A 13,203-nucleotide genomic window follows, 5' to 3' on the forward strand; every position below is an offset into this window, starting at 1 on the left:
TTTAGTGAGATTTCAAAATAATGTTTATGGCTATGGATTCTAGAATGACCTTACTAACTAAAAAGTTTTCCACTTTTACTGTGAAATTAATTTTGGGCTTTTACATTTTTTCTTAGATTGATAAGGAAGAAGTTTCACTTAGAAGAGTTATTGGTGCCAAAAAGGATCAGTATTTCCTAGACAAGAAAATGGTCACGTAAGCATTTTCTTTACGTTTTAATTTCTTTACAAAGTAGAAGTATTTTACTTACTCTGTTACATGGGTTATATATGACTTGTGCTCAACAAACCAGTATTTTGAGCATTAACATGTGCTCAACAAACCAGTATTTTGAGCATTAACATAAGAATCAGGATTCTCAGGGCACCTGGGTGGCTCTTTTGGTTGGGCATCGACCTTTGGCTCAGGTCATGATCCCAGGACCTTGGGCTCCAGCTCTCTGCTCAGCGGGGTGCTTGATTCCTCTCGCTGTCAAATAGATAAAATCTTTGGGGGAGGGGTGGGAAGAATCAGGATCCTCTGAGGCTAATATAGTAGGTGGCTCAATGACTATAGTCCCTCATGCTCCTTAACCCAGGAGTCAGCCTTCTTTTTTTTGCTTATCGTTGGGTTATTAATCTGAAAAAATTTTTTTCAATGTTCATGAACAGGAAAAATGATGTGATGAATCTCCTTGAAAGTGCTGGTTTTTCTCGAAGCAATCCTTATTACATTGTAAAACAAGGAAAGGTAAAAAAATTGTATGTCCTTTTCTTTTAGAATTTGTTTTCTGAATATATTCACTTGAATGATGAACTTAGCTGATAGATTTTAGTGGTTAACTTGAAGCAGAATGGACATTACTTTCATGATTTATTTTATTTTGATGTCATATTACCTTTTATGTGCCCATAAGGTACAAAGTAGATCTATTATGTAGTGGGATACAATAATTTCAGCAGTTGTGGGTCTTGTCTTCTTAGTGGCCTATATCACTTAATAAGATGTCCTGTACTAGAAGACATTTTTGGTTTGTGAAAGTCACAATGATCATATTTAAGAACAGTATAGAGAGGCGCCTGGGTTGCTCAGCTGGCTAAGCATAAAACTCTTGTTGTCAGCTCAGGTCTTAATCTCAAGGTCATGAGTTCAAGCCCTGCATTGGGCTCCATGCTGGGCATAAAGCCTAACTTTAAAAAATAAACAAATAAATAAGAGTACTATAGAAATTCTATAAAAATAACATTAGAAAAAAAATTACTTCCTAAAATTAATCCTCTGTTACTTAATATATCATAGAGTTAAAATGATTAGAAAGTTTACATTGCCAGAAACCTATAATGCCACAAACTGTTTTTTCTCGTAGAGATTATATTTTTTTATAGTTTTTATTAGTTACATATTTTTTACTGTTTCTTCATATACTTTAAACTGTACCTAAGATAATTTCCTTTTTTTTTTTTAAAGATCTTATTTATTTATTTGACAGAGAGAGATTACAAGTAGGCAGAGAGGCAGGCAGAGAGAGAGAGGAGGAAGCAGGCTCCCTGCTGAGCAGAGAGCCCGATGCGGGACTCCATCCCAGGACCCTGAGATCATGACCTGAGCCGAAAGCAGAGGCCCAACCCACTGAGCCACCCAGGCGCCCTGCAGGGTATGTTCTAAAAAAAGAAATTATCTGGGGCGCCTGGGTGGCTCAGTGGGTTAAGCCGCTGCCTTCGGCTCAGGTCATGATCTCAGGGTCCTGGGATGGAGTCCCGCATCGGGCTCTCTGCTCAGCAGGGAGCCTGCTTCCTCCTCTCTCTCTCTGCCTGCCTCTCTGCCTACTTGTAATCTCTCTCTGTCAAATAAATAAATAAAATCTTTAAAAAAAAAAAAAAAAGAACATACCCTGAAGTGTTCTCATAGTTTGTTGTAGTGTATTTTTGGACCAGGGGAAAGTTCTTTTTAAGTGTCTACTTACTTCGTATTGGAGGATTTTTAGATATCTGTTGGAAGGTTATCATCCAGGAGAGGTGATTAGGAAGAGTATGGTGTTTCACATTTGGGAAATTGAGAGCAAGTTTTTGCAAAGACCAGCTTTATAAGCAAGGAATTTCTTTAAATGGAGGCTGATTATGGGAGCCCATTTATTTGAGTCTCCCCTACACACATACAAATAGGCCCCTATACTTCATTTCAGTTTCTGCTTATATGTTATTTCATATAAGCCAACCATGATTTACCTCAACTAAAAGAGTGTTGCCTTGGGGCACCCGGGTGGCTTAGTGGATTAATCCTCTGCCTTCGGCTCAGGTCATGAATCCAGGGTGCTGGGATTGAACCCCACATCAGGCTCTCAGCTCAGTGGGGAGTCTGCTTCCCCTTCTCTCTCTGCCTGCCTCTCTGCCTTCTTGTGATCTCTGTCAAATAAATAAATACAATCTTAAAAAAGATAAAAAAAAATGTTGCTTTTATCCAAGCCCTACATGTTTTCTCTGTTTTGTTTTTTGTTTTTTTTTTGTAATAGTTATATTGTATACTGTATTGGTACACGTATTTCCTGTCGTCTCCCACTAGAATGTAAATTCCATGAGGGAAAGACCTTTTCTGTTTTGTTAACTGATCTTTTCCTAGTGCCCAGCAGAGTGGCATATATGTTGTAAATATTTGTTAAATATTTTTTAAGTGAATAAGTTGAATGACCATGCATAATTGGGGTAATCAGGGATAAGGATCTGAAGGAGGGAGTGCGCCTGGGGTGGTTTAGTTAGTTGAGTGGCCAACTCCTAATTTCAGCTTGGGTCATGATCTCCAGGTCCTGAGTTCAGTCCCTGAGTCAGGCTCCATGTTCGCTGGGAAGTCAGTTTGGGGATTCTCTCTCCCTCCTTTCTAGCCCCGCACCGCGCCTCTTGCTTGAGTGTGCGTGTCTTCTCTCACTCTGTCTCTCAAATGAATAAATCTTTTTTTTAAAAAAAGGATATGAAGGATTCTTCGATATATGTGTACTTTTGATAGACAAGATTTTCTTAGTTCAGAGCTGATTCTCTTTTTATGTAAAAGTATGATTCTCTTTTTATGTAAGAAGTGTTAAGAGTAACTCAGCTCACTTTTTTAATGCAGTGATGAGAGTATTTTTTGCCCTTCGTGATTAGTTTTATTTTTATGAATATGGTAAACTCATGGTTGTTTAAAGTTGCATGTCACTTTGTACCACTTTCTGTGTTTTTTTTGCATATATATTTTTTCAAGATTTTCTTTTTTTTAAGATTTTTATTTATTTATTTGACAGAGAGAGAGAGAGAGCGCGCGCACGCCCACACAAGCAGGGGGAGCTACAGGCAGAGGGAGCAGGAGAAGTAGGCTCCCTGTAGAGCAGGGAGCCCGATGCGAGGCGATCCCGGGACCCTGGGATCATGACCTGAGCTGAAGGCAGATGCTTAACCAACAGAGCCACCCAGGCACCCCAAGATTTTATTTATTTTAGAGAGCATGCTCAAGCAGGGAAAGTCGCAGAGGGAGAGAGAGAATCCCAAGCAGACTCTACCAAGTGTGAAGCCCAATGCGGAGCTTGATATCATGACCCTGAGAGCACAGCTTGAGCCAAAACCAAGAGTTGGACACTCAGCTGACTGAGCCATTTGGGTGCCCTGCCATATATTTTTAAATAAGATTTAAAAAATGCTTTTGCTTATTCAATGGTCACTACCTCGGTTAGACAGTTATTTTTATCTGTCTGTATTTAAAGCATACCATTTCTGGGGTATGTGGATGGCTTAGTCAGTAGAGCATGTGACTTGGGGTTGTGAATTTAAGCCGCATGTTGAGTGTAGAGTTTACTTAAGAAGTAATAGTGTGTGTGTGTGTGTGTTTAAGATTCTGTTTTAGAGAGAGTGTACACAAGTTGGGGCAGGGGCAGAGGGGGAGGGAGAGAATCTCAAGCAGACTCTGCACTGCGTGGGGAGATGGATTCAGGCCTTGATCTCACAACCCTGAGATCATGATCTGTGCTAAAACACAAGGATTGGACACTAAACCAGCTGAGCCACCCAGGTACCCCTGTTATATTTTTAATAGTATCATCACAGCTTTTTAAAACTATAGAGTGATAGTTTCCCTCTTGTAAAAATACTTTGTTCTTTCAAAATGGAGTACATCTTTTATACCTTACAATGTTGACTAAGAAAAAGTATGGTGATGGGATGTTCTTCCTTCATTTTTAATTTAGAGTTTTATTCAAAAATTAGGTTGATGAATGTATCAATTCTGTTTGGATTTTCATTTGATAAATTTCATTTACATAAAGGACATACGGGTGTGTAGGTATATGCATTGCACAAATTACATTCTTAAAGTGATACTGAAAACTTAGCATGTGCATATTCTTTCAAGGAGGAGTTCTTAAAGAGCAGTCTGTAGCTACATAGTAATTATTTTTGTAAAATTTGTAGATCAACCAGATGGCCACAGCACCAGATTCTCAGAGACTAAAACTATTAAGAGAAGTAGCTGGTACTAGAGTATATGATGAACGAAAAGAAGAAAGCATATCTTTAATGAAAGAAACAGGTAAAGAAATGTGATCTTGCCTTATTTTATGAATTACTTTGTCATTGTGTTATTATAGTTGTAAGGGCTTTTATCTAGTCTCAGTAGTATACTGTTTGATAATTTGCCTATGTACTGAATGGAGAGACAATTAGTTGGTGACATTTTAAGTTGTGAGATTTCAAATAATTTCTCTCTCTAAATAAGGAATTACTGTTAGATAATAATGCCTTTGTAGGTCAACTATTTTGTGCCTCTACTGTCCACATTGTTAGTGAGGATAACAGATTTGGATGCAGTCCTCAAAAAAAAAGAATTGCGGGGAGTATCAGCCGGCATTAGGCTTTAAGTTGTTTAAGAGCAAGTAAAGGGGAAACTTCTGATTTTCCTTAGTACATGTATTATGGAAACCCTACTTAGCTTCTCAAGTACTGTGTTCTGTCATGTCTTAGAATCCAACAGTCTTGAGTTCCTAAAGGAATTATTTATTTCCTTTGCCAAGGTGGTGGTGCAGGGGGAAGTTAAGTGAAATAGGTAAAAGGGATTAAGAGGAAAAACTTTGAGTTATAAAGTAAGTCACAGAGATGAAAAGTACAGTATAGGGAATATAGTCCATGATATTGTGATAACGTTCGGTGACAGATGGTAACTACACTTTTCATGGTGAGCATTGTGTAATGTATTGAATTATGGAATCACTGTTTGTGTACCTGAAACTGATAGAACATTGTATATGAACGAAAATAATGAAAACTTAAAAAGTGTCATTATGCGTAACTTTGTTCTCTGATGCTTTTCGTCATAAAGTGTTTTGTCATTTTACTTTATTAGATTTGATTACCACACACTACCCTATAATGCTTTAGTTCTTAAGATTGATTTTAACTCATGATATATTTGAGAATAGATATTATTTACATAAAAATTGTATTCAGCTCCTTCACCCCCTCTCTCATTTCTTTTTAAGAGGGCAAACGGGAAAAAATCAATGAGTTGTTAAAATATATTGAAGAGAGATTACATACCTTAGAAGAAGAAAAGGAAGAACTAGCTCAGTATCAAAAGTGGGATAAAATGAGACGAGCCCTGGAATATACCATTTATAACCAGGAGCTTAACGAGACTCGTGCTAAACTTGATGAGGTAAGGAATTTTGTTACTTGAATTCAGCGTGATTTTTATTTTAAGCTCATTCTATATTTATACCTTTCAGTAATTTTTAAATGGAAACTTAAAATTTTTATACCTTTTAATGAAATCATTGGTCAGTAAATTTGTTCTTTCAGTTTATCCCAAGGAAAAAACGCCTAGACCTGTATGGTCCTTGCTATGATTTTACCTGAAATGTAATCAGGTACTGGTGCAAGGCAAACCAGAATGAGGGAAGCCACCTTTAAAAGCTTCGTGAAGGGGTACCTGGGTGGCTCAGTCAGTGAAGCACGGGACTCTCGATAGCAGGGTTATGAGTTCAAGCCCCACATTGGGGGTGGAGTTTACTTAATAATTAAAAAAAGTTTCATGAATTTTTTTTCTTAGCTTTTTATTTTTTATTATTTTTTAAAAATTTTTAAAGGATTTTATTTATTTATTTAACAGAGAAAGACATTGTGAGAGAGGGAACACAAGCAGGGGGAGTGGGAGAGGGAGAAGCAGGCTTTCTGCAGAGCAGGGAGCCCAATGTAGGGCTTCCTGGGATCATGACCTGAGCTGAAGGCAGATACTTAATGACTGAACCACCCAGGTGCCCATTTCTTGGCTTTTTAAGATGTATTTTGTAATTAGTATTGCTGACCTTTCATCCAAAAGTTTGTTTTTAGGTAATACTTAAAACTAAAGGAGCTTTTTACTTAAAATCACTAAAAATTAAAAAACTCTTCAGGTAAATGATTTTGTTTTAGCAGGTATTTTACAATTTTACTACATGTTATGAAGTATTAAAATAAAAAATGAGTTAGAAATTACAGCTATTTGTTCCCCGCAGCTTTCTGCTAAGCGAGAGACTAGTGGAGAAAAATCCAGGCAATTAAGAGATGCCCAGCAGGATGCAAGAGATAAGATGGAGGTAAGATTATAAACTAGGCTTAGGTTAACTTATATTTTTTGACCACAGTAAATCCTTTTTTACCAGAATTATGGAGTGGTAACTTCAGATGGGTGGCATTGGGATTGAGTATTAGAAAGACAGAGCAGTACTGAAAGTGTAAATGAAGGAAAAAGGGACAGAACTAATGGTGTGAAAACTGCTTTTGTACTTCTAATTGTCTGACTCACTTCTGTGTCATACTTTTTGGCTAGGATATTGAGCGCCAAGTTAGAGAACTGAAAACAAAAATTTCAGCTATGAAAGAAGAAAAGGAGCAGCTCAGTGCTGAAAGACAAGAGCAGATTAAGCAGAGGACTAAATTGGAGCTTAAAGCCAAGGATTTACAAGATGAATTGGCAGGCAATAGTGAACAAAGGGTAAGTTAAAATGCTAAAAATGAAAGACAAATGTTCAGTTGAGTAGGAATTGCAAAAGACCATCCTTTCTGTAACGGGAGTACAAGCTTAAATTTTTGTAAAAGATCTGGCACATTAAAATAATTCACACTTAGTAGCAACTCAGTACTGTCTCCTTTTTTTTAATTTAAAAATTAGTTTTGTGTTGCAGGATCAGTTTTTTTCATGAATTCTTTTCCATGAGAGAATATCTTATGCTAAACTTAAAATTAAGCAGAAATTTTTAAGGTTGCATTTTTACTTACCCTGCTTTATTTACAGAAACGCTTATTAAAAGAGAGGCAGAAGCTGCTCGAAAAAATAGAAGAAAAACAGAAAGAACTGGCAGAAACAGAACCTAAATTCAACAGTGTGAAAGAAAAAGAAGAGCGAGGAATTGCTAGGTCTGGGATCTCTTTCACCAACACTTCTACTTTTCTACATAGTTCCTCTGTGAAAGCTGAATAGTTAGGAATTAAGACACAGTAAGAGCAGAAGTTAAATCCAGTTTCACATTAATAGCCTGTGTTAAACAGCTCCTCTGGGCCATGTGTTATTGTATACGTATCACATATATTTTTTTCATTCAGCCGTAAGAGAGTCACATTATAACTGTTAGGTACAACAAATTTGAGGTTCTGGGAGGTTAAATAACTTGCCTAAGATAAATAACTTGCCTAGATGTTGTTGGGCTTTATAAAACATGAATGGTGGTTTCTTTGTTTTATTTTGTTTTTTACCCATATGACATCTTACTCTGTTTGATCCTATTTCCTTTTTTCATTACTGTTTCAGCATCTAGACATTTTAGTCTGTATCTGTAGATTGAACATGCCAACTTTTGCTGATTTCATGGTTTAGTGCATTATTATCTTCTTATGCTACCAGTATTTGTTTTAGTGAATTATTTCCTTTGCCACTGTTTTTCTGATTTTTTTTCTTATTATTTGATAGGGTTGTCTGCAATCTGTATTTGTTCTAGTATTCTGTGTATTGTAAATGTTTTCTTTGTCTTTCTTTTGCCTTTTAACCTTGATAGTGTCTTTTATTATAAGGATTTAGAAATGTTTATATAGCTAAATATAGTTGGAAAATTCCTGAGGGTAGGATATTAGGATTATCTCTAGCCTTACTGACTAACCCAGACCTGGAGTGAAGATATTGTCTGCCTGAAATCCTTAGGATATAGACTCTTTTACATGACTTTAACTGTGGCTTTTCAAAATGAGATTTATATTATATAGTATATTATATATACTATATATATTATAATATAATATATATTATATTATATATATATTATATAGTGGCTTTTCAAAATGAGATTTATATTATATAGTATTATATAACAGAGTCCAAGGATCTCTGTTAGATACCAGTTGCTTTTACTGTTTTTTTTCTGTGGAATTTTGAAGATGGCTATTATCTCTGTGGTCTTGACATTGATTGCAGTTAAACTTGCTTATATTCTGGTCTCCTTTTTAATCCATTCTTTTCTTCTGTCTTGTTATAGATTGGCCCAAGCTACCCAGGAAAGAACAGATCTTTATGCAAAGCAGGGTCGAGGAAGCCAGTTTACATCAAAAGAAGAAAGGGATAAGTGGATTAAAAAGGAACTCAAGTCTTTAGATCAGGCTATTAATGACAAAAAAAGACAGATTGCTGCTATCCATAAGGATTTGGAGGACACGGAGGCAAATAAAGAGAAAAACCTGGAGCAGTATAATGTAAGAACTTTTATAGCTGTTTTGTGAAAGTCTTCCAAAAGACATGTACATCTTACCTATTTAAGTTTTATTTTTCAGTAGTAACATTGTTACTCTTAAAATATACAAAACAGGTACTTACTTCGAAAAGACCAGCACAATTTAATATTTATATACATAGTATTTATATGATAGTTTTCCTTTTCAAGGAACATTTTTTTCGTATCTGTGATTGTTCATATAGATTGAGTATATTTTAAAATACATTTTTGTGAGTTGGTAGAACATTCCTGAGCTACCCTTAATTTTAACATGATAAGTCAAAATATGACTTGAGAGTAACTAGTTATTTTTCCATTTTTAGTCTTTCACAATTCTCTGTCAATTTAATAACTTACTGCAGAATATATTTTTTGTTGATTAGGACAGTAGTGATTTTTATAAGATTTTCTAAATGAATAAAACCTTATCTACTGTGCATGTTTAGTAGCATTTTCTTAAAAATTGAAGTAGAAGATAAAATCACTTCTAGGATAAGAAAGATCTCACTTTATTTAAAATGAGAAAGGGGGAAAATGCTTTGTTAAGTATTATGTATGGCTGCATATAGGTGATTGGAGGATGATAGAATTGATGAGAAGGGAGTATGTAGGACAAGTATAGGGTGAGGAAATTATATATGTACCTACACAGAGCAACCCTCCTCTTACCTCATGGGATCTATACCAGTTGGTTACTGGTTTATATCCAGAAACTCACTAAATACATAAAATGTTTATATAAGTGTGCATATATATTTAAGTTTTATATGTAATAGTATTTGTATTATACACATGTAAACATACATTTATTTATATATATCCTAGTATTTTGCTTAAAAAGATAAATATATGCTCATGTACCAGTCTTTTTTTAAGAACCATTTTTTTAGAACAGTTTTGGGTTCACAGCAAAATTGGGAGGAAGGTACAGAGATTTCCCCTATACCTCCTACCCCCGCAAATGCATAGCCTCCCACATTATCAGCACCCCGCACCAGAATGCATACCAGTCTTTTCATGTAGAGCCCAAGATGTTTCTTTTGAATATGTGTAGTGATTGTGAATTCTCGGGACATTTTTGTTATGAGCCACACATATAAATGTAGTTCTTAAAGCTGGATGAGAACAGAATTCAGGATTCAATCTAGGATCATGTATTGCATTTAGTTGTCTTATCTCTGTTATCTTTTATAATCTGGGTCAGTTTCCTAGTCTTTAACCTTGATTTGACATTTTGAATTCTATAATTTGTTATAAAGTACATATTACATATTAATATATGCATTTATAGATTTTTTCCCCCTGATCTTTTAGAGTTGATTTCCCCATTTAATTTAATTTTTAGTGAGTCACCTTTGAGTGTATCTAAAACTAAATCAAGTTTTTAAAGAAATAGCTCTTTCCTTTGTCTTTATATTTGTTTAATATTTAATGTAATCACAGCATGAACAAAAAATGAAAACCTAGGGGCACCTGGGTGGCTCAGTGGGTTAAGCCGCTGCCTAGGGCTCAGGTCATGATCTCGGGGTCCTGGGATCGAGTCCCACATCGGGCTCTCGGCTCGGCAGGGAGCCTGCTTCCCTCTCTCTCTCTCTCTGCCTGCCTCTCTGTCTACTTGTGATCTCTCTCTGTCAAATAAATAAATTAAAAAAAAAAAAAAATGAAAACCTAGTGGGGAGCAAACCTAACTGGCTCTGTAATCAAAAATAACTGGTAGAAGAGTGACCAGGAGTCCTAGACCGTTGTCTCCTAGTCTCTGGAGTCCAGTGTGCTTTGGTCAGTATTTTATGGAGGGAATGGAAAACATGGGTTGATTCCTGGTAGTTATTTGGAAATTAATTAATAGAGTTTCAGCTGTGATAGCTACATGTCCTTTCCTGAAAGAAAGGACATGTGTTTGTCATGAGTTCATGGAAACATCCTCAACGAATACTCCTTTTGAAACAGCCTGGTGATGAGCCACGATTTGTCAGTGGAGTTTTTATTCATTCTTTCTCAAGCTTGAATTTCATTATTTTGCAGTATTTGAGCTATACCTTCCACTGCTGAAGTCTGTCTTTTACATTGGCTAGAGATGATTTTATAGTGCTGATTGAATTATGTAGAATGGCCTTTTGCTTCTTAGTATAATCCTCAGTCTTTCTTATGTGTATAGAGGAAATGGTGTGAAAACCATTGACTGTAGTATTTTGAGCATGTGTGAATGTATTTTTTTCTTCTAAAATTCTAGTAGAAAGGTTTAGATCATTAGTGAGCAAATTAATTCTATTTTAGCAGTATTTTATAGAATAATTCATTTATGTTTTATGTTTGCTCTTGATGTCTTTTTTGCCTAAAGGCATTTTTAAAAAGTTAGAATTGGATTTTTTAAACAACTTCATTAAGGCACAATTGACATACAGTGAGTTGTGTGTGTTTAAAATGTATTATTTAATAAGTTTTGACAGATGAATACATCTGTGAAATCATCACTACAGTTAAGATGATAAGCCTGTTCATCACCCCAAAATGTTTCCCCTTCCTTCTTGCCCTGCTATCCCCAAGCAAGTACTGATCTTGATGTCACTGTGGATTAGTTTGCATGAAATTGGATTTTAAGTTTAAATTATTTTTATTTCCATAGAAACTGGATCAGGATCTTAACGAAGTCAAAGCTCGAGTAGAAGAACTGGACAGAAAATACTACGAAGTAAAAAATAAGAAAGATGAATTACAAAGTGAAAGAAAGTTAGTATAGACTAAAATATGCCTTAATTTTTTTGAGTGACACTAATTGCTGGCTGTTAAATGGTCTTTAAGTTGTAAATGAGCTTGGGGTACCTGGCTGGCTCAGTTGATGGTGCATATGTGACTCTTGATCTTGGGGTTGTGAGTTCAAGCTCCACTCTGGGTGTAGAGATGACTTAAAAAAATCTTGAAGTGCGTGGGTGGCTCAGTTAAGCATCTGCCTTTGGCTCAGGTCATGATCCCTGTCTTCTGGGATCAAACCCCAAGGTGGGGTTTCTACTCAGCAGGGAGGTCTGCCTCATGTGCACGCCCGCGTGCGCGCACACACACACACCCTCGTTGTGCTCATTCACTCTCAAATAAAATCTCTTTAAAAATCTTACAGAGTTAAAAATAAACTATTCAAGTTTGATATTTTTTCAGTATTTTATCCTATATATACCGTTGGTGCATCTAAATGCTTTTAAAATTAAAGTGTAATTTTTATTGATTAGTTACTTGTGGAGAGAGGAGAATGCAGAACAGCAAGCACTTGCTGCTAAAAGAGAAGATCTTGAAAAGAAACAGCAACTTCTTAGAGCAGCAACAGGAAAGGTGGGCATGTTCTTTTCATTATTTCAGTTTATACATTGAGCCATTTACTACACAAGAATTTGTTAATTTTTAAGCTGTAAGTCCTTGGTTTCAGGTGATAAATAAAAGTGCAAATCACTTGTCCTGTAAATTTGAAATGATGGGTCTCATTTAAGCAGCCTTTACTACAATAGCACTTTTGATTTTTAGATGAAGAGTCCCATTTTTAATGTTAGTGTCAGAAGAGAACCCATTTTAAAGTTTCGTGTAGTTGACATTTTTCAAGGGGGTGATGTGGCGTTGGGAAGGGTGTCTAATATCTGAAGCATTTTTAAATGTATAGAGTAGTGGGTTTGTTTCTTACCAGCAGGACTGCCACTGGAAATACTATTTTAATATTTTTCACCTCTGACAATTTAACAGGCTATTTTAAATGGAATAGACAGCATAAACAAAGTACTGGACCACTTTCGTAGGAAAGGAATAAACCAGCATGTTCAGAATGGTTATCACGGCATCGTGATGAATAACTTCGAATGTGAGCCTGCTTTCTACACATGCGTGGAAGTCACTGCTGGCAACAGGTGAAGTTTTTGTTTGATATTTTGAAATTTTAAAGGAAAGAAGGAATAAGAGAAGCAGATTTTTGGAATTTTAGTACAATCTGTCTCCTATTACCTTTTATTTTAGTTGCTTATTTAATTTTTTAAAGCTGTACATGTTAAGTATTCCTAATTGAAGAAGCTAGAACTATCCCTTTTGGGGCTTCGTCTCCCTCCCCCCATTGGAATTTTCTAACTAGTTTCCCTCCCATCCTACCCCAGTACAAATTGGATTGCATAGAAAAAAAGTGAATTGTTTGTCTGAATGTTTATAGCACTTTAAAGTCTAGCAGTAAAGATATGTCTTGTTTTGTTTACGTGCAGGTTATTTTATCATATTGTTGATTCAGATGAAGTCAGCACAAAGATTTTGATGGAGTTTAATAAAATGAATCTTCCTGGAGAGGTCACTTTTCTTCCTCTTAACAAGTTAGATGTCAGGGATACTGCCTATCCTGAAACCAATGTGAGTTGGTGTGTGTGAAGGTCTGTCTTTCAGTAAGTTATTTCTTACGGTTAGCACATGCTAGTGCACAGGTACTGTGTGTGAGGATTTACTGGTCTTCTCT

At 35.9% G+C, this 13,203-nt stretch overlaps 1 protein-coding gene across 1 annotated transcript in view; it reads left to right on the top strand.

The window, feature by feature from the left end:
• Window positions 1–13,203, top strand: part of SMC3 (structural maintenance of chromosomes 3) — a 37,991-nt gene that overhangs the window by 10,073 nt on the left and 14,715 nt on the right. Inside the window, exons 6-17 of the mRNA XM_044240489.1 lie at window positions 117–196; window positions 652–730; window positions 4,411–4,528; window positions 5,475–5,650; window positions 6,489–6,569; window positions 6,803–6,967; window positions 7,268–7,389; window positions 8,499–8,712; window positions 11,356–11,459; window positions 11,954–12,053; window positions 12,456–12,616; window positions 12,959–13,100. Coding sequence (XP_044096424.1) covers window positions 117–196; window positions 652–730; window positions 4,411–4,528; window positions 5,475–5,650; window positions 6,489–6,569; window positions 6,803–6,967; window positions 7,268–7,389; window positions 8,499–8,712; window positions 11,356–11,459; window positions 11,954–12,053; window positions 12,456–12,616; window positions 12,959–13,100 — 1,542 coding nt within the window. The remainder of the gene's footprint in view (window positions 1–116; window positions 197–651; window positions 731–4,410; window positions 4,529–5,474; window positions 5,651–6,488; window positions 6,570–6,802; window positions 6,968–7,267; window positions 7,390–8,498; window positions 8,713–11,355; window positions 11,460–11,953; window positions 12,054–12,455; window positions 12,617–12,958; window positions 13,101–13,203) is intronic.

The sequence above is a fragment of the Neovison vison genome, chromosome 2 (assembly GCF_020171115.1).
Source record: "Neovison vison isolate M4711 chromosome 2, ASM_NN_V1, whole genome shotgun sequence".
Taxonomy (NCBI): Eukaryota; Metazoa; Chordata; class Mammalia; order Carnivora; family Mustelidae; genus Neogale; species Neogale vison.